Source organism: Piliocolobus tephrosceles, chromosome 13 (genome assembly GCF_002776525.5).
Source record: "Piliocolobus tephrosceles isolate RC106 chromosome 13, ASM277652v3, whole genome shotgun sequence".
Classification (NCBI taxonomy): domain Eukaryota; kingdom Metazoa; phylum Chordata; class Mammalia; order Primates; family Cercopithecidae; genus Piliocolobus; species Piliocolobus tephrosceles.
Window position 1 is genome coordinate 2,397,589 of NC_045446.1, and position 20,355 is coordinate 2,417,943.

General features: G+C 46.2%; 1 protein-coding gene across 3 annotated transcripts in view; it reads left to right on the plus strand.

Annotated features, from left to right (window-relative positions):
* Positions 1-20,355, plus strand: part of KCNQ1 (potassium voltage-gated channel subfamily Q member 1) — a 407,002-nt gene that overhangs the window by 203,227 nt on the left and 183,420 nt on the right. For 2 of the 3 annotated variants that reach the window (XM_031936688.1, XM_031936689.1), the window contains exon 11: positions 15,309-15,429. In XM_031936688.1, coding sequence (XP_031792548.1) covers positions 15,309-15,429 — 121 coding nt within the window. Of the gene's footprint in view, positions 1-15,308; positions 15,430-17,297; positions 18,074-20,355 lie in introns of those variants that run through there. The other variant, XM_031936690.1, reaches the window with a different exon arrangement.

Below are 20,355 nucleotides of genomic sequence, written 5' to 3' on the forward strand. Positions count from 1 at the left end.
GAGTGAGATGACCCCAGTACCTCAGTTGAAAATGCAGAAATCACCGGTCTTCTGTGTCGCTCGCGCTGGGAGATGGAGACTGGAGCTGTTCCTATTCGGCCATCTTCGAGTTTTTTTTTTTTAATCATGAAGAGATGTTGAATTTCATCACATGCTTTTTCTGCATCTATTCAGATGATCGTGTATTTTTTGTCCTTCCTTCTGTTAATGTGATATATCACATTTATTGATTTGTATATGTTGAACCATCCTTGAATCCCTGGGATAAATCCCACTTGATAATGGTGTATTTTCTTTTTGATGTGCAATTGGATTCAGATTGCTAGTTTGTGTGTCTGTGTGTGGGTTTTGTTTTTGAGGATTCGGCATCTATGCTCATTAGGGAGATTGGCCTGTAGTTTTCGTTTTTGCTGCTGTTGTGTCCTTATCTGGTCTTGGTATCAAGATACTGCTTGCCTCACAGAATAAGTTAGGGAGAATCCCTTTCTCTTCAATCTTTTGGAATCATCTGAGAAGAATTCATGTTAGTTCTTTAAAAGTTTGGTAGAATTCAGTAGTAAACCCATGCAGTCCTGAGGTTTTCTTTACTGGGAGACTTTATTACTGATTCAATCTCATTCCTTGTTATTGCTCTGTTCAGACTTTTTTTCTTCCTGGTTCAGTCTTGGGAGGTTATATATGTCCAGGAATTTGTTTCCTCTAGGTTTTCTAATTGTTGACATATACTTGTTCATAATAGTCTCTAATAATCTTTTGTATTTCTGTGGTGTCCATTTTAAGTCTCCTTTTTCATTTCTGATTTTATTTGGGTCTTCTTGGTTAGTCTAGCTAATGGTTTATTGATTTTCTGTTTTCAAAAAATCAACTTTTTGGCTGGATTTGTTGGCTCACACCTGTAAACCCAGCACTTTGGAAGGCCAAGGCAGGCCGATTGCTTGAGTTCAGGAGTTTGAGACCAGCCTGAGCAACATGGCAAACCCCCGTCTCTACAAAAAAAAAAAAAAAAAAAAAAAATTAGCCAGGTGTGGTGCTGCACATCTACTCAGAAGCTGAGGTAGGAGGATTGCCTGAGCCCAGGAAGCGGAGGTTACAGCGAGTCAAGATCACACCACTGCGCTCTAGCCTGGATGACAGAGCAAGACCCTGTCTCGGGGTTGCAGGAGTGGGGAGAACCTCATTTCATTGATCTTTTGTCTTTTTTATTTTTTATCTCTATTTCATTTAGATCTGCTCTGATCTTTACTATGTATTTCCTTCTAATTTTAGGTTTGATTTGTTCTTGTGTTTCTAGTTCCTTGAGATGCATTTATTAAGTTGTTTAAAATATTTCTACCTTATTGATGTGGGTGTTTATTGAAATAAATGTTCCTCATAGCACTTCTTTTGTTGTACCCTATATGTTTTTGTATGCTGTGTTTCTATTTTCATTTGTTTCAAATAATTTTTAAATTTTTCAAATCAGGCTGGGCGTGGTGGGGCACACCTGTAATCCCAGCACTTTGGGAGGCCGAGGCAGGCGGATCACGAGGTCAGGAGATCGAGACCATCCTGGATAACACAGTGAAACCCCGTCTCTACTAAAAGTACAAAAAAATAGCCAGGCATGGTGGCAGGCGCCTGTAGTCCCAGCTACTCAGGAGGCTGAGGCAGGAGAATGGCGTGAACTGGGGACGCGGAGCTTGTGGGGAGCCGAAATCGCGCCACTGCACTCCAGCCTGGACGACAGAGCAAGACTCCGTTTCATAACAAAACAAAACAAAATTAAATCAGTTTCTTCATTGACACAATGGTCATTCAGGAACAAGTAGTTTGATTTCCATGTATCCGTCCAATTTCAGAAGTTCCTCTTGTTATTGATTTCCAGTTTTATTCCATTATGGTCTGAGAAGATACTTGATAAGATTTTGATTTTTAAAAATGTATTGAGACTTGTTTTGTGTCCTAACATATGGTATATCCTGGAGAATGTGCTATGTGCTAATGAAGAATGTGTATTCTGCATCTGTGGATGAAATGTGTAAATTTGTTAGGTCCATTTGATCTATGCAGTTTAAATCCAATATTTCTTTGTTGATATTTTTACATCCAAATGATCTCTCCAGTGCTGATTATGGAACGTTGCCATCCCTAACTATTATTGTATTGGGGTCTATCTCTTTAGCACTAATAATATTGGTTTAATATACCTGGGTACTCCAGTGTCATTGGTTTCAAACATAATTGTTATATCTTCTTGCTGAATTGATCCTTTTATATTTTTTCTTTTTCTTTCTTTCTTTCTTTCTTTCTTTTTTTTTTTTTTTTTTTTTTTTTTGGACTTAATATTTTTTGCCTATCTACTCCTGCATGCTTTTGGTGTCTGTGTGGAATATCTTTTTCTGTCCATTCCCTTGCAGTCTATGGGTGTCTTTACAGGTGAAGTCAGTATCTTGTAGGCAGCATGTAATTGGGTTTTTTTTTAAATTCATTTATCCAGTGTCTATTTTTCACTTGGGAAATTTAAATTACTTACATTCAAGATTGTTATCAATAGGTGAGGACTTACTCCTGTCCTTTTATTGTTTTCTGATTGATTTGTATACTTTTGTTTCCTCTCATTGTTTTTCTTTGCAATTTTATGATTCTCTGTAGTGATAATCCTTTATTCCTTTTCCTTTCTCATTTGTGTATCCGCTCTACTAGTAAGTTTTATGCTTTTGTATTTTCATGATGGTAGATATCATCCTCCTACTTCCAGATGTAGTACTCCCTTAAGCATTTCTTGTGGGGCTGATTTAGTAGTAATGAATTCCCTCAGTTTTTGCTTGTCTGAGGGAAGCAAAATTTCTTCCCTCATTCTGCTTCATTTCTGAAGGATAGCTTTGCTGGGTATAGTATTTGTGACTAGCAATTTTGTGAGCTTTTCCCCACCTTTCAGCACTTTGAATACGGCATCCAATTCCTTCCTGGCCTAGAAGGTTTCTGCTGAAAAATCTGTTCGTCTGCTGTTGATTCCCTTATATGTGACTTCATGCTTCTCTCTTAGTGTTTTTTAAATTCTCTCTTTGATTTTTGACAGTTTGATGAAAATGTGCCTCAGAGAGGCCCTTTTAGGGTTAAATCTATTTAGGGATTTGTCAGCTTCCTTTATCTGTTAGTCTCTTTCTCTCCCAAAACTTTGGCAGTTTTCAGGTATTATCTTCTTCAATAGATTTTATGGTCTGTATCCCAACACTTCTTCTGGAGCTCCCAAAATGTGAAATACTGTTAGCTTAATAGTGTCTCATATGTCACACAGGCGTTCTTCATTCCTTTTTGTTGTTATTTTTTCAATCTGTCTGGTTTATTTCAAAACACCTGTCTTCAAATTTAGAAATTATTTCTTCTGCTTGATTTAGCCTGCTTTGGAAGTTTTCAATTGTATTTTTTATTTCATTCATTTAACTTATCACTTCCAGGACTTTTGTTTGGTTCTTTTTTATGATATCTAACTCTGCTGGATTTCCCATTTAGATCATGAATTGTTTTCCTGATATCTTTGTATTGTCTATTTGTGTTACCTTTTATCTCATTGGGTTTCCTTAAGACTTCCTTTCCTTTGGTGTCTATTATTGGAGAATTATTGTGTTCTTTTGGCAAGTCATGTTTTCTTGTTTTTTTATTTCCCCAAGTTTTTTGTGTCCCCAAGTTGATATCTGCACATCTGGAGTAACAGAGACTTCCAATTTTATGCAGTAGCCTTAGTAAGGACTTTTCCTGTACACGTGTCTGTAGTATCATTTGGGTAGGGTGCTTTGGCTTTGGTTCTGGTTCGGTGCACAAGTGTGGTGTCTCTACAGTTAATTAGACTATAATCAGCATCAGTGGTATCTACAAGTTCATCAGTGGCTTAGGCTGCTTAGTGCTTAGGATGTCTGTGAAGGCAAAAAGGCTCCTTAGAGCTACTTACTCCTCTATTTTTGCTGATGTTGCTAACTACCTTCAAACTTTTGACAACACATTTTAAGCCTCTTCTCTCTGACTCTGTATGCACAGTTTTGCAGTGCTGGGACTAGAATGCTATTGGAATTTGGTTCACTTTGCTACTCATAGACAATTTAAAGGTATTCTTTCTCCTAATACTGCTAACAGCATGGGTCATATGGTTTTATTTGCACTAACTGATTTTATGCTTTTGGGGAGGATAAGTGAGATGATTTATAGTCAGAGGGGATGGGGAGCAGCATGCTGTTTTTCTCCAAGCCTGGCTGAAAGTCTTTTTTAAATTATCCTTTTTTTGTTAGTGCTCCTATCTAATCTATCAATGTGTCTTATCAACTCTCTGGATTTGCCCACACTAGTCTCTCCAGCTATCTCCCTGGTTAGGGACCACCACCATTTCTCTGCCTACATTGTTGTCCTTACCTCATTACTGGTCTCTCACTTTCCACTTTTGCTTCCTCTACTCCATTCTTCACATAACAGCTCAAGGGAGTTCTTTAAATGTAAAGTGGATCTTGCTGCTTCCCTACTCGAATGTTCCAACAGCTTCCTGTGACACTGTCTTATGTCAGTCTCACAGCACACACAGCTTAATTCAGGAATCCTTGTGCTGGTCACTTATTGAGAAAGAGCTTCATGGTGGGCAGCTGGGAAGCTGCACAGAACACTCCTCAGAGTTCTACAAGCGGCTGAGAGAGCTGGGGTATTTATCTGTCACTAGTGAGTGCTGCCCCGGTGGTGGCTCACTTTCCATTCCTTTTGGCCTGCCGTGTGTGCAGCTAAGCAAGTCCCTGAAGTCAGAGGTAGTGCTTATGAAAGTATCTGGTGGGCTTGCATTAAGAAGCCGTCAGTGTGGAGAACGTGAATGCTAAGGGCATATGAATGTGTCCTTGAGAACGTGGATATTGTGTTATTTTCCTCTGTGTCTCCAGTGCCTGCCATATAGCAGGTCCTCCAAGATTTGCTGATCTGCCTGCCCCACCTGGGGTCTCTGTCTCTCCCACAGCTAGCTGACATTAGCCATGTGGCCCTCTGTTCCCTGTAATAGGCCATTTCCTAAGTAAGCATCATCCTCATTTCTATACATTTTCTCTGATTACTGGAAATTCCTCAAGTGTTGACCATTTTGATTCCTGGGCCCCTTAAGAGTCCATTAGCATTGGAATGGAGCCCACAGGACCATACCCAGACAGATGCCACCACATCTTTTCTTGAAGTAGTGTTCAGGCTGAGGGGGTCATATCCGAGAGGTCCCCCTGGGGCCGCTTGCTCTCCTCCTACTCACAGCCCTCCTGCAGCCAGCAGCAGTGGGGGAGCCAAGCTGAGTTGATTACTTTTGACATCAGTTGTTAACATAATTTTGATGTTGAGCCTCCCCCCAGTTCTGGGGTGGCTCTGACTGTGTCCAGGCTCCAACTTGAGAAGCTATAGGGAGCCTCTCGGCCCCAGATCTGGCCTGGCTGGGAGGTGGCCTGGGAAGGGACCTGTGTTTCTCAAGCCCGCGCCCTCGGGGCCTGGGGGTGGGGCCCCAGCAGATGTCTGGATTTGGTAGCCAGGGCCTGGAGCCGGATGCTGAGAATGAGGCCTGCAACTCATTTCCCCATTAAACATTCTGAGAACATCTGCACCGGTTTCCAAGGCTTCTCCCTCACTAATTGCTTTGATTATTGTGTGAAGTTAAGAACTGGCACATTTCCGTGATGTTGTGATGAAGGTGAAAAGATCGCTCTTAATTAGATTAAAAACATTTTTTTCTTCCTGTGTAATTTTGCCTTGAAAATCAAGGCCACTTTTTTGTTTTCTTCATCCAAAGACCTCCAGAAACTTTCCTCCCCACCTCTCCAGAGGTTTCTGGGGAATGTCCTGTGAGCTCAACTCTTGGAGAAGATAGTGCTTAACCCAGATTCCATTGTATATTAAAGTTTCCTAGGGCTGCTCTTGCTGCCTGGAACCTTCCCCTGAAAATGTGTCTTGGGAGACCTAGACAGTGACTTCCTGCAGCATGGAGACCCGGGTGGGTCGATTTTAGTTGTGTGGGTGGCTGTGTTCTCTTTCCGTTTCCTGGGCTCACTCACGCTCAGGGTTGACCCTGTCCTGGCTCTGTCACTGCCTGTCTTCCTCAGCGCCCCCGCTACTCAGACCCCACCCTTGGGCCTGCAGAGCCATTTCCGTTCACTCTGAGATTTGTGTATGCTGAGGCTTGCTATACTCATTCTAAGGAGAAGTGTTTGGGGTGTGGGGGTGGTCCTCAGTATCCTAAACTTGGTTTTAGAAAGCCCAGCATCCTCCCTGGGATTTCTCAGGATCTTGGAAGTCATCTTTGACTGTGTCACATCGCTGTCATGCTTGAGACAAAACTATTCTGCACACCTTTGATCCAATGTGAGATCCAACGTGTTCCATAATTTGCATCAAACATCCTCATACAGCAGGGTGTGGAGAGAGGCTCACTGAAGGTTTGGGGAAATGAGGACTTGCCTCACAGCAGTAGAAAGCCTATGTCCCACCTTAGGAAGTCCCTTTTCCAAGAGTTCCCTGTGCTGTTGCAGGGTTAGGGCCAGGGCCTTGGCCTCAGGCCAGCTTCTTTCCCACAAGCCTTCTCCCTGCCCTCTGCCCTGAAAACTAGTGGGGGCAGTGCAGAGCAGTTTAGCTATTTTGTAACCTTGACTGCCCCCAGACCCATGTCCTTAGGCTCACACCTCACCCCCAAGTTTGTCATGCACATTCCTGAAGACTCTTGGTAACAAATGATGGAACCCCAACTCAAACAAGCTTAAGCACAAAAGGGACATTTTTTGGCTCACACAGCTGGACACAGCTGTTTCAGACACAGCTGGACCCCAGAGCTGAGATGATCTTGCTCACTTGCTCTCACTCTCCCCCTCTTGCACTCCCCTTCTCCCTCCCTGTTCCCTCTTTTGTTCTCCCTTTCCCTTGCTCTCTATCCATTGGCCCCATGGGATGGCTGTATCCTTAGGCAGCTACTTTCTAAAAGGGGCAAAATGGCCACCAGCTTGCATTCAACAGCTCAGGAAGCCCAGCAGAACGAGGTCATCTCTTTCCCCAGGATTCCTGCCAGAATCTAAGGCCAGGTTCTTATTGACCTCAGCTGGGGTACAAGCCATCCTTGGACCTGCAACTGTACCTCCAATGGCTGAGGCAAGGTCCACAAGGACCCCTTTGGGGATGGCCAGAGGGTACCTCAACACTGCACACTAGGAGTGGGAAAAGAGGAGCCCCCTAAGGAAGATTTGAGAAGCTGTTCCCAGAAGCCAGGCCTGGCTGCTGGGCAGGCAAAAACAACAGGTGTCCACTCAAGCAAGGTATTTTCCTAAGCGGAACTGGGTGCCAGCTGTGAATATACATTTTCACTCCATTCCTCGCCTTGTTCCTGGCAGCTGTTGTGGGAATGGCTTTTACATTTTCCATCCATGTCCCTTACTTCTCGCCTCTGAGTGGAGACACAGGTGGTGGCGGGGCCACTCTGGCTCGGGGTCTATGAGCCGGGCATGGGCAGCTGGCACAGGCTGTGGGGCTGCGGCTCAGCAATGTCACGCAGGGCCTGGCTGCAGCTGTCCGGATGCCCCTGGGGAGGGCTTCTCCTTCACAGTGCAGGATCTGCAGGGCTTTGGTGAATCCACTGAAAGGGGGAGATTTCTTGAGGGGGCCAGGGAGGGGGCTTCTACTTGCGAAGGATAGGGAGAGCTTCTGTTCATCCCTGTGAAGTAGGCTGGCTCAGGGAACTCGCCTGTGCCAAACCCTGGAGAGACATGGGTGAGGCAGAAGGCAACGTTCCCGTGTCGAGCGCCAGGCACACATAAGCCCTGCAGCCGTACAGGGGAGGGGGCAATCTCCAGAGCCCTGGAAAGCTTGTGGAAGAGGGCTTGGGTTACACCTGGGAGATTAGGCAGGATTTTAATCAATCAGGAGGGGAAGGGCAGGGAATGAGTGGCTGGGTGAAGTTACCAGGAAGGGCCCAGACACTGGCGAGAGTCTCTTGAGGGCAGAGGGCAGCAGGGGTGGGCTGGAGCTTTGAGCTTTGTCATAGGCTGGACTTGGAGCTTGAATGCTGACCTAATCTGGGCAGGGAGGGGTCTGGGGCTCGATGAGAAGGCAGAGGAAGTGAGACCAGAATTTCTTGGGAACAGAGAGCCTCAAAGAGCTTCATGATAGGAGAGCTCTGTGTTGCCTCATGGGCAGCTCCAGGCCAGGTGGAGGGACATATTCTGGCAACTCTAGGATAAGATGTGCAGGGTCGTGGGCCAGAGAGCGAGGCACAGATACAGGAAACTTCCAAAAATTATTGTTTCTTGACTTGGAAAAGTATCATCCAAAATAGAAAACACAGACACAATAAGGAAGGAAATGAAAATCACCCAAAGTCCCTTCACCCAAAGATAAAGTTAACATTTGGGTATGTTTCCTTCTAGTCTTTTTTCTGTGCCTGTATTTTTAAAAAAATAAAATTCAAATCCCTCTATCAAGCAGGACCACTGACTAGAAAGGAAGATGCTGTGCTGAGTTTGATTCCTGTTCTCCTGAGAGGGTGAGACTTGGCAGCCAGCGTCCCCAGCTGGGGTAGTCGCCACGCCCAAGGCTGCCTTTGCCATACCAGACCTCCCATTTTCCTAGAAAACAAAATTGTTTTGTTCTGCCCTGAAAATTTAGGCCCAGATCCTGGCCTTGACAAAGAAAAGGCAGCCAAAGAATTAAAGCATCAAAAACCAGGACTGTCTTAGGACAGTGTGATTTCATTGCCACCAGGATGCTGTGCTCTTTGTCCCCAGGGCCAGCCACTCCAGGCAGTTCAGCAAAGGGCACCTGGCATTGCTCCGGTACCTCCTGCAGAGACTGGATGTCCAGATGAACTGCCCTTTCAACTACACCGTGGGCTCAACCTTCTCTGCAGCTGTGAGTTCAGGCTGTGAAATACCCACTTCAGAGGTGGGGGTGACAAGCAAAACCTGTTAGGGCACAGCACTTGCCCTCAAGCCCTGGCCTGAAAGAGGCAGCACCAGTGTGTCTGGAAAGAGCTGAATCCCCACCAACCCACCCCCAGCTCCCCTCCATGCTCTCCTAGATGCCTGACCTGACTACAACCACAGGTAAAAACAGGGAAGAAGTGGCAGCTCCGGTCACTGCCTCCCTGTGGTGGAGAAAGCACGCCCCACAGTCTCCAACACACAAGCCAACAGACAATAACCCCTCCTCTTGAACTGGAAAAACAAACCTGTGGAGTCTTTCTCTGCCCCTTGCTATAGGGGCCCCATATGCCTTTTCCAGGATTAAACCAAAAAGCACACATTCCTCTCTGGCAGGTGCAGGTCCCACCCACTCTGGGCAGCCAACTGATGTGCACATTTTAATTTCCTAAAACACCAGGGCAGAACCTTTCTCAGGGGTCAGGTGGCTCACCCTTGGCCCTCAGGCTTTGGAGATGGCACTTATCATGGGTGTTTGGAAAGCAACTCCACATTCTAGCCTCTGCTCCATTGTTCCTTCTATATACAAGTGATGCAAACATCAAAATATGTTTTTTTCTTCTTCTTCTTTCCTTAAAAAAAAATTGAATCCTGGATGACGTTTTAGCTCTGTCACTTGACAACTGCTTTATATAACCCAGGGTACTTGAATCTCAGCCCCAAATCTCTAAAATGGGGGCAGTAGCATGCTTCTGCCAGGTCCCAGACCTGGGTCTCTGAATGTGCACACATTCTTCAAGCCTTACGGGTCCTTCCCTGGTCTCTCTAAGGATGTCATGGGCACAGAGCCCTTTCACTCTGAGCCCTTCTCCTGGCTGTGACTAAGTAATGTCTGTGTGGTTTCCTGCTGGAAGTCTGCCACTCGCCCCCACGGGCCATGAGCTCCTGAGTTTATTTACATTTCCCTGATTGCTAGTCAGGCGCAACACCTTTCCACATGCTCATCAGCCTTTTGGATTCCTCTTTTGTGATGTGCTACTTTGTCTATTGCCCATTTTCTATTAAGTCATTTATATTTTTCCTATTGATTTGTAGGAGTCCTTTGTATTTTGTGGGCACTGTCTTTTCACTCTTTAAGATGTATTTTGATGATTGGGTCTTAACTCTAATGTCAAATTAATCAGTCTTCTCTCTTATGGTTATTGCTTCTTTTAAAAAAAGAAAACCATCCTAATGCTGATGTCATGAAGATATTCTTCTATATTCAGTCATGTGACCATTATAGTTTTGCTTTCCATAATTAGGTCTTCAATCCCCTGGAATAACAAGAATGAATTTTTGGTATATGATGTGAGGTAATTAAGGATCCAACGTAATGTTTTTCGAGTGCGGGTATCCAGCTGCTCCTGAACATTTGATTGAAAAGTCCATCCTCTTCCCAGGATGTGAAGGCCACCTCTGATACACAGCAAGCTTCCTTATTGTGTGGGCTATTTCCCAATGCTCAATCCTGTCCCATTGGCCTATTTGTCTCTCTCTGTGTCAATACCACATTGCCCTAATGATCACTGCCTTGGAAGAAGTACTGATGTTTGGTACAGCAAGTTCTCCCACCTTGTTCTTCAAGAATATTGCCAATTCTTGGCTTTTTGCACTTCCAAATCGCTGTTAGAATCAGCTTGCCAAAGTTCTCACACAGAAGCCTTGAGATTTTTATTAAGATTTGGAGAGATTTATTAAGATTTAGAGATAATCTTTTCAGTATTAAGTCTTCTAGTCATTGGAATGAAGGCATATTTCTCCATTTATATCTTCTTCATTGTCTCTTATTAAAGTTTTACAATTTTCTCCATAGAGGTCTTGCATATCCTTAGTTAGATAATTAATACTTTTGTGCTATTGTATACAGGTTCTGTTTTCACTTGTTATCTCACATTTCGTATTTGCAGAAGAGAAATAAAAATAGTACCAAGTCCCCACATCCCTTTCACCAGCTTCCCGTTAGCATCTTACATAACCATGGTACATTGACCGAAACTAAGAAATTAAAATTGGTACACTATTAAGCTGGAGTTGTTAATTTATTTGTATTTGCCCAGTTTAACCAGTAATATCCTTTTTCTGTTCCAGGATCCCATCTAGGATCTATCATTACATTTATTGAGAATGTCTCTTTAGTCATCTCTGATCGATGACAGGCTTCTCAGTCTTGTTCTTCATTAACTTGACACTTTTGAAGAATACCAGTCAGGTGTCAGTGTCCCTCAGTTTGGGTTTGTCTGGTGTTTTCTCAGGACTAGATCAGGGTTATAGGTTTAGGGGAAGAATGCCAATGAAGTGAGATGTTTTCCTCATTGTGGAACATGACATCAACATGGTTTATCACTGGTAATATTAACGTTGAGCCAGTCATTTAAAGTGGTGTCAGCCAGGCTCCTTCACTGTAAGTGAATTGCTGTTTTTCCCTTTCCATAGTTTAGTCTTTAGAAGAGAGTCACTAAGTATAGCCCACACTCAAGGTGGGGACAGGAGGAGTTCAACTCTACGTCCTGCAGGAGAGTATAAAAAAAAAAAAAAAATCTGAAAATGTGTGTTAAAACTACCACAGCAATGAATGTATTTCAAGGAAGAAACTTTGAAGTTTCTGAGTTTCACCAACTAATTTCAGCATTCATTTGTGGATCATTTTCCTGCAGCAAATATTACTGTGATATACTTCTATTTTCCTCATTCCTTCTACATTTTTTATTTGGAATTCCTTTGTAAGGAAGAGTCGTCCCTCTTCTCCAATTATTTATTTAATTTTATCAGTGTGGATTCGGGAGTATTTATTTTTTGAGTTATAGTCCAATATTATTTATTTTGTTGCTCAAATTGTTCTAGCTGTGGCCATTGGTGGGTTCATGTGTCCTTTTGATGTGTCCCCCATCCTTTTCATTTATTTTTAAGCATTTCCTTCTTTTCTAGCACTTGACAATACTTCAGGCTCATCTTTTATTTTCCCTCCCCTAGCCCTAGAATCATCCATCCATCCAGAGAGCCCAGGCTCCTTTTATTGGAGAATGAATAAAAAACCTGGATCTAGGCACGGGGTATGCTCGTGGCTACTAGGGTATCACTGATTCTATCTCCTCTCAGTGGACAGAGCTAGGAAATATATGTATGTATGTAACCTGAGTACCCATACATGTTTACATATCTGTATCTATATAAAGCTAACCATGAGTTCATACTGACATTTCTGACCAGCGTTCATCCTTGCCCCCTCCCCCAAAACTTATTTATAGCTTTTTCTGTGACAGCGAGAAACCTGGCTCCCATTACCTACAGTTCATTTACTTATTTGTGTGACCCTATTGTACACGTAGTACCCTATGTGAAGCAAATTTACCTACTAGATTAGAGTGTTTATGAGACTTTTGCTTTAACCATAGAGTGTCCAGTCAAAACAGTGTTTTTGAAAGCAACATATGCCAGCTTCTCCTCCTCCTTTCCTTTCACTGCTATGTCATTTGTTTGTAACACACATAGAATTCGCTTATCACAGTCTGCTTTCCATTGTAGGGTCCTCCAACATCCGGGTTAATTTTTAAAATTTGCATACAGTAAAATCCACTCTTTGAGATTCAGTTCTGTGGGCTTTGACAAATGCCTGGAGTCACGTATCCACAATCCAGTATCATTCAGAGAAGTTCCATACCCCTAAAAATACCCTGGGGTGAGTCTTTTGAAGTCAAGTACTTCTCCCCTAACCTCTGGCAGCTATTGATCTGTTTTATGTCCCTGTAGTTTTGTTTTTTCTAGAATGTCCTATAAATGGGATTCTATAATATGTATTCTTTTGCATCTGGCTTCTTTCACTGCTTAGCAAAATGCATTTGAGATTCATCCATGTTGTTGCATAAATCATTAGTTCATTTCTTTTTATTGCTGGGTGGTATTCCATTGCATGAATATATACCACATTTTGCTTATCCATTCACCTGTTGAAGGACATCTTCATTGTTTCCCAGTATTTGGTAATTATGAGCAGAGTTACTATACACATTAATGTACAAGTTTTTGTGAACATAAAAATTCAATTCACTTGGGTGGGAAAGGAACCGATAGGTCACATGGTATGTGTATGTTTAACTTTATAAGAAATTGTTAAACTATTTCCTAAAGTCACTGTGCCATTTTGCATTCCCACCAGCAACATATGAGAGTTCTACATGTTCCACATCCTCAAGAGTGGTTGGTATTGTCGGGTTTTGAATTTCTTTTTTAATTTATGGAATTTCATTGTGATTCTAATTTGCATTTCCATATTTATGTTCATTACGTATCTTTTCATGTGCTTATTTATAATCCATTTTTAAAATTGGATTGTTCACTTTATTGTCAAGTTGTAAGCATTCTTTATAGATTCTGAGTGCAAGTCCTTGACCCGATAGGTGATGTGCAAATATTCTTTCCAAGTCTGTGCTTTGTCTTTTCATTCCATTAGAAGTGACTGTTGCATAGCAAAAGCTTTTCCTTTTGATAAAGTCCAATTTGTTGATTCTTTTTCTCTTACGAGTTAAACTTTTGGTTTCGTATTTCAGAATTCACTGCCAAATCCAAGGTCCTGGAGATTTTCTCTTTATGTTTTCTTCAAGACATTTTGTGGTTTTATGTTTTATTTTTTAGTAAGGTTGTATGTAGTACCCTTTAAATTTTCATTTTCTAATTGTTGATCATCTGTCACATCAGGCATAAATACTAAATGCATTAAAACTTTTACATACATACATATGTATACATACAACACATTCAAACAGTTAAATTAGGAATAAATTTAAGAGAGAACTGTATTACTCTGATGTGGGAAAACCTTCCTTTTTTATAAAGCAAAAGATGTATCACTTTAAAAACATAAAACATTTTCTAGGATAAAAGCAACATAATTCAGGTGAAAAAACAGACTGGGGAAGATATTTGTGCCTCATATAACAAGGAGTTAATGTCTATAATATATAGAAAATTCCTACAAAGTGATAAGCAAAAGTGAGCAAAGGATATGAACAGGCAATTCTGCAAGAGGAAACCCAAATAGATGCCAAGCCCCTAAAAGGTATTCAACACAGATGGAAATAACAGCAATGCCTCAGTTTTCATCCATGCTTGGTAGTCCCTGCAAAAGGTGCTGACAACCTTCATTTGGGCTTCATTCAACAGTTCATTCAGGCATGGATGTGGGAAAGCTGGGGGAGCCTGAATTGCTACAACTTCTTGGGAAAGCAATCCAGCAATATTTATTAAAATTACTAAGGACACACTCTCTCACCCTGCTCCGATATGTCAGCTTTTAAGAATAAAGATGGATATGGTATCATAGTCTGAATAATTAAGCAGCTTAAAACTATAAGAGCCTGAATGTCCATGATATACAGAATGGTTAGCTGTGGCCAATCCAAACTGTGGACTATTATGCAACTACTAAAATCATTAAATCCATGCCTATATACCTAGAGAAAAATGAAATGAGCTTATGTTACAGAGTGACAAGAACAGCGTCATCCTATGTGTATAAAAGCAACTCCCACCTGGCATCTGCTGCTCAGATGAGCAGAGAGGGTGGGGGCTAGGGATATAATTGGCAGTTAACACTGATGACCTTGGGGGAAGAAAGCCATTGTGAATATTCGATTTATTCCACTTCCTACAGATGAGTACTTAATCCTTTTGCAATAAAATATTTAAATGAAGACAAATATAATCCAAGAGCAAATACTGATAGTGTGAACAGAGAGTAGGGAGTGATAAGGATCAGTATCCTGAGCTCCCGTGTCAAAGCTTCAGAGGTGGGCCCAGGAATCAGAATGTGAAGCCAGCTGTTGGAGGGACTCCTGTGCCTCGCTGGGGGTGCAACTGGTTGATGTGGCATCGTGTTTTGAGAAAGGAATTCTGTGGCTGCCCCCACCTCCCAGGTTTGCCATTCCTCATGGGTCAGAGGTCGTATCACCCCATCTTTCCTGACCCACTGCTCTGTCAGTGTATGAGTGTGACAATGTGTGGTTGTGGGAGCTGTTGTCCCTTACCAGGCCTGTGCCTGTCACCTCTGTTTTATTCTTGACCCAAGTGTCAGTTATGAACATGGGAAGAGGCCCAGAACCTGAGGTAGGGAGAGTCTTTGACACCTGAGCACAGCCCCAGGCACAGTTACCACTCTGAAGAGGATTCACTGGCCTTTACTTTCCTCAGACACTGAAGTGTCAGGCACTTTGAGGCCATTTTAAACACCCACCCACCCCAGCACCCTACTATAAAACTGATTGTCAGGGCTGGAGCTTCCAGGCACAAACTCCACTCCTCACCTGGCCCTGGGAGTTCACAGGCCTGGCTCCACGGGACTGGCAGGTTGGGTGGGAGGCCTAACCTGTTGTCCCCACACTTTCTCCTCAGTGAGGAAGAGCCCAACACTGCTGGAAGTGAGCACGCCCCACTTCATGAGAACCAACAGCTTCGCTGAGGACCTGGACCTGGAAGGGGAGACTCTGCTGACACCCATCACCCACATCTCACAGTGAGTGCCTACATGTGTGTGAAGGGCTGGGCTGGAGGGGACTGGGGCTCAAGGAGTCAGCCTTGGTGCTGGGGAAGGCTTGCCCTCTGGCCAGAGTGCTATCTACTCGCCTAGTGCCCACCACTCGCCGTCTGCCTGGCCCCAGCACCGAGGCACCAGGCAAGAGAGGAGAGCGAGGGCACTTCCCACTGAGTCTGGGAACATGATCCTGTTGTTTTGACTTATGGAAAACCAGACTGATCATTTTCCACTTGTTTTCATGCTTTGAGAGTCTGAGATTGTTTTTCTCTCCCCGAGCCCCCTCCCCTGCCCCCCAAAAAACAGACAACTTTGTTTTTTAGCATTTCCCCATGGAACCCTGGCCAAAGCCACGGGGCAGATGCTGGGTGCAGTCTGCCAGTTGCTGCTGCTGTCCTCAGGGGCTCCTTCAGGTGGAGGAAATGGCTGATTTTCCACGCCTTCCAGTTGGCCTTCCCCTGAGGCACAGCTGGCCTGGGATGCAAGCCCATCCTCCCCCGCCCTCACGGCATGGCCAGGCCAATCCCCGGTGCCTGGCCATGGTGTGATTCCCCTGTGACATGTGACTCAGTGCTCCCTGCTGGGGTGCCCAGTGGTGACAGCCATGCAGTGGGGTCAGTGGGGCGCTCAGGTCCATTCTGGCCACAGTTCCATTCTGGCTGCCAACCCACTGGGGATTCCCCTTGATAAATGTCTTTGTGTCAGGATCTGTGAGTGACACTCGCAGCCCTTCTGAGGGCCACTTGCGGGGACTCTCCTTCTCTCTACCGACGTTTTTCTAAAGGGTGTTTTGTTCTTTGGACTCTCTGAGGGTCAGGAGGTTGTCCTAAGCCATGTATGTCTTTGTCGTAGTGAGGCCCTGGGCCTCCTGCCTTTGCAGCCAGCCAGGTGCAGGCCTGGCCTTGCAAATCACTAAGGAAATCGCGACCCATGGTGCTGGGGGACTGCAGGTGTAACCAGAGAACTGGCAGGGTTGGGTAGACAGAATGAGGCCACCTCCAGGGAAGGAGTGGCTGTCTTAAGGGGTAATTATGATCAGATGGGACCTGCCCACCATCTTTCCAGGACCTCCCAATTCACAGAGAGGTTGGCAGTACCTCATGGTTGGTAGGGTATGAAGAGGCTCCAAGGGAACCAGCAGGTCACTGGAAAGCAGGAGTGACTAGTCATGGACACCCTGAGAATAGGCTCTGAGCTTCTGGGCCACTCCTGGCTGGGTAAAAAGGCAGGAGAAGCGGTGCGAGCAGGCTGGTAGCCAGATGGGCTGCCCAGGTACAAGTCAGCACCAAAAGACAGAATGATGGTTTATACTGTGGCCAAGGCTTGTACCAGGTCCTGGACATGACGGACCTCCAGAGTGATCAGTGTTAGAGTTTAGTGGCTCATGTTGTGTGCAATACAGGTAGCAATGGCTGTATTGCCTCTTGGCTGTCCCCTGAGACAGGGGACTGTCCCTTCTCATCCTTCTGGCTGCTTGTTCCTCCTGTTGGAGCTCTCGCTCACCTTGGTTCTCTTGGTCACAGACCGGCTTCCAGACATGCAAAAAGTCATACTGGGAGGAGAGGGCCATCACCCACAGTCCATCTGGCTGGGCAGCCAGGCTTTACCAACTCTTGGGTCTTGCAAGGCCCCTGCAGGTGAAGGTGGTGAGAGACCAGGCACTGTGTGGATCACAGCCAAACCTGCAGCTGCCCAGTAAATCACCACTATGGGGGTGAGGGCTGCCAGTGCTGATATCAGCACACACCAAGCTCCCTGGAGCCAGAGGTTACCCACCTGCCCCAGGGGTGACCCAAAGCCTGTGTGGCTGTGTCATCTAGGACACTGGGCTGTTTCTTGTTCCATTCCAGGATGACAGGGCCTGAGAGACCTGAACACCCATCCCCAAGCTCTCCGCCCACTCTGGGTCTGGCACATTATCATTCTGCAAGATCCTGCAGCCTTTTCAAGTTGGCACTCCCATGGTCTCCAGTGATAAGTGGGCCCAGGCAGGTCAGAGACTGCAGTCATCACCCAACCAGGTCCCTACCCTGGAACTTACCAAGGCCTCTCTCAGAGCAGACTGTTCCAAAAGTGACTGCTGGATATGAGCCAGCCTGGGAAGGCAGGAAGGAGCCCAGGCATGGGGCTTGGGGTGAGGGATCTGAAGAGGGGACTGGGAGAGGGAAGAACAAGGAGGTTGCTGCAAAGGGGCCACCTTGAGGCCTTGTGTTCTGGTCAGGGAAAACTCAGGGCTGAGGCATCAGGGGAGCTGGTTGGAGTCAGGGTACAGTCCCTCCAGAGAGGCCTGCAGGGGAGAGTGGGCATATATAGTGTCAGGGCCTAGGAGCCCAGGCTCCTCCAGGGATACAGGCTGGGTAGAGGCCCCAGTCCACCTGGGGGAGAAGGCTGGCAGCAGTGGGCACCCTGTTTCCTCAGGACCCAAACTGCCTGGTGATAGGGGTGTGGGGGCCATGCAGGTCTTCTGCCCGCATTGGGGCTGCATTCCTCCACCTCCCATACAGCCTGCCCAGTGACTGATGCCCATAATTAAACTCAGCTCCAGCTGCTCAGGGATGCAGTGAAGCTCCTGTGGGCAGCCTGGCCCGATGGACCCTGAACTGGGAAGAGAGGCACACGCCCTGGTGTGTGCAAGGAACAGGGATGTGTGCTGGGGTCTCACTGGGGGCAGAATGGGTGGGAGGCAGTTACCAAAAAAATTTCCATTTTTCTTCAGCATTTTACTGATGTTAAATGTATTACCATGCTGGGCCAGTTCCAGAATTCAAATTAAAAACATAAATAAAGACACATTTTGTTTCCATCTCGAGCTCTCCCCGCCCGCAGGGCCCCAGAGAGGTGAGGTCACTGTAGCCTTGATTACGGGAAGGTCCCTGGGGTTGGGCGAAGCTCCTCTTTCCAGGGCCTGTTAGCCAGAGGTGGGGTGGGGGTGAGCAGGCCTGATGCAAGCTAGGGAGCCACGGCAAGATGAAGCACGGGGTACCCAGGAGACAGAGTGGCTTTGCTGCACCCCAGCTTATAGGTGGGCCTTACTGCTCAGGCTTAGGACCCTTAACCAGCTCTGGGCGGCCAGGACTCAGCCTCGAACACACCTTTCAGGCAGAAGCTATCTTCCTAGGTTCAACGGGGCACAAGAGAGTTCCTGCCAGCCTCAAACTCCCTGAACCTGTGTCTCCCACCCAGAACCATACGACAGGGCTTCTGAGGGAAAGGCATGAAGTAGAGACTGTAGGCCTGCATGGGCAGTTGGGGAGAACCCCCATGACAGAAGAAGAGCCCTGTACTCCAAGAGCCAGGATGAGTTCCTGGGATTCTGACCCACTCATTGTCCTCTGCTCACCAAGGGTCAACTGGCACGACAGTGGGTAGGGACGGTGCCATGCCTGTGTGATCCCTGTGCCTTGCGTGTGGTGACCTGCCATCTAGAATGCCCTTGTCACTCATCTGCAGCTATCAGATTTCCATTCATCTTTCCAGCGTCTGCTCAGCAAACCCCCCAGGATACACTCAGGCTGCACGGCTGTGTCCTCTTTTGGCTCTCAAAGCCCTCAGTACCAGTTCCCCAAGCCTTTCAAATGGTGCCAGGAGGGAGTAGGGTATGTATAGTCCTCTTGGTCTCTTCCTCTCCAGAACCCCCAAGGCCGCAGGCACGGAGAAGTGCTAGGATTGCGGCTCACTCAGCCCTGCCTGAGATGAGGCAAGGACTGCAGACACATTGCGCCAGTGCTGAGGCACAGGGCTAGGGGCCTGAAGATCGGCGTCTCTGAACTTGCGGGCTGTGTGCAGGTGTGACCTGGGTGAGCTTCTCCCAGCAACCTTGGGAGGCTGAAACCATTTTTGTGAAATCCTCCCTCACACTGCATCCCCAACTGCCAAGCCAGCCAGGACTGGCCTGGAAGTCACACGTCTGCCCCATTGGTTGCACATGGATACCTGAGATAGACAGCCCAAGAGGACAGGCCCATAAGCCCTGCAGCCTGTGGCTCTGCCCAGCCCAGTCGTGTGGTTTCTCTGAAGGGCTCCCATCTCTTCTATTTTGGCATCTAAGACGGGCAAGCCCCAGCTTGAGGTTAACAGATACTGCCCCCAGTCCCACTCTCCAGGGGGACCCTCAGGGAGCACCCTGCCCACTGAGATGGGCATGGGGGAGGACCAGGAGCCCCGAGGCTGGGCAGAGGGGGTGGAAAGAAGGCAGAGGGAAAGCTGCAGAGACCCCCACCAGGTGACTGTGAGCGCCTCCTTGGCAAGCATGTGCTTGCCTGGCCTCTTGCGACATGACAGCTTCGCAAATCCTTGAGCAAAAACAGCCCCGTGTGCGTTAATTAGAATTTCCATGTCTTCAACTTTCTCCTGGACCCTGCAGAATCTCACGCCAAGACGTTCAAGTTGCTCTTTTCCAGCAAGGCCGCTGTGGCCTGGCTTTCATCCACATCACTACTAATGTCTCCTGAATTCTGCATTTGTCAGCAAGGACAGGGCCAGTCTGTGCCGTCTGGAAATAAGGGCAAACGTCACAAGGGTGGCCCCAAATTCGGCTCCATGGACCAGGGGGCTAGCTCTTTTGATGGGACCAGCTTGGCCTGGGACATTTTGGAGACATCCAGGCCCACTGTGACCCACTCCCACAGACCCCAGGGTACCAGGCACTACAGCTCTGTGAGTGTCTAAGCTCCTCACCATATTTCTCTCCCTGTAAACTTTGGTAGGAAAGGACAGAAAGGCCATTCTGGGACCAGTGTCCAGAAGGATAAGTGAGGGGCTTGTCAAGAACAGATGAGACCATTTTGTCTTTCTAGACCAGTGTCCTGTCTTCTGCAAAGTTTCAGACCACCTCTGTCTGCACAAGGTGCCAAGGAAGCCCTCTGGGGGCCCACCCGGGAGGGCTGTGCAGGGCTGCATGAGTCATAG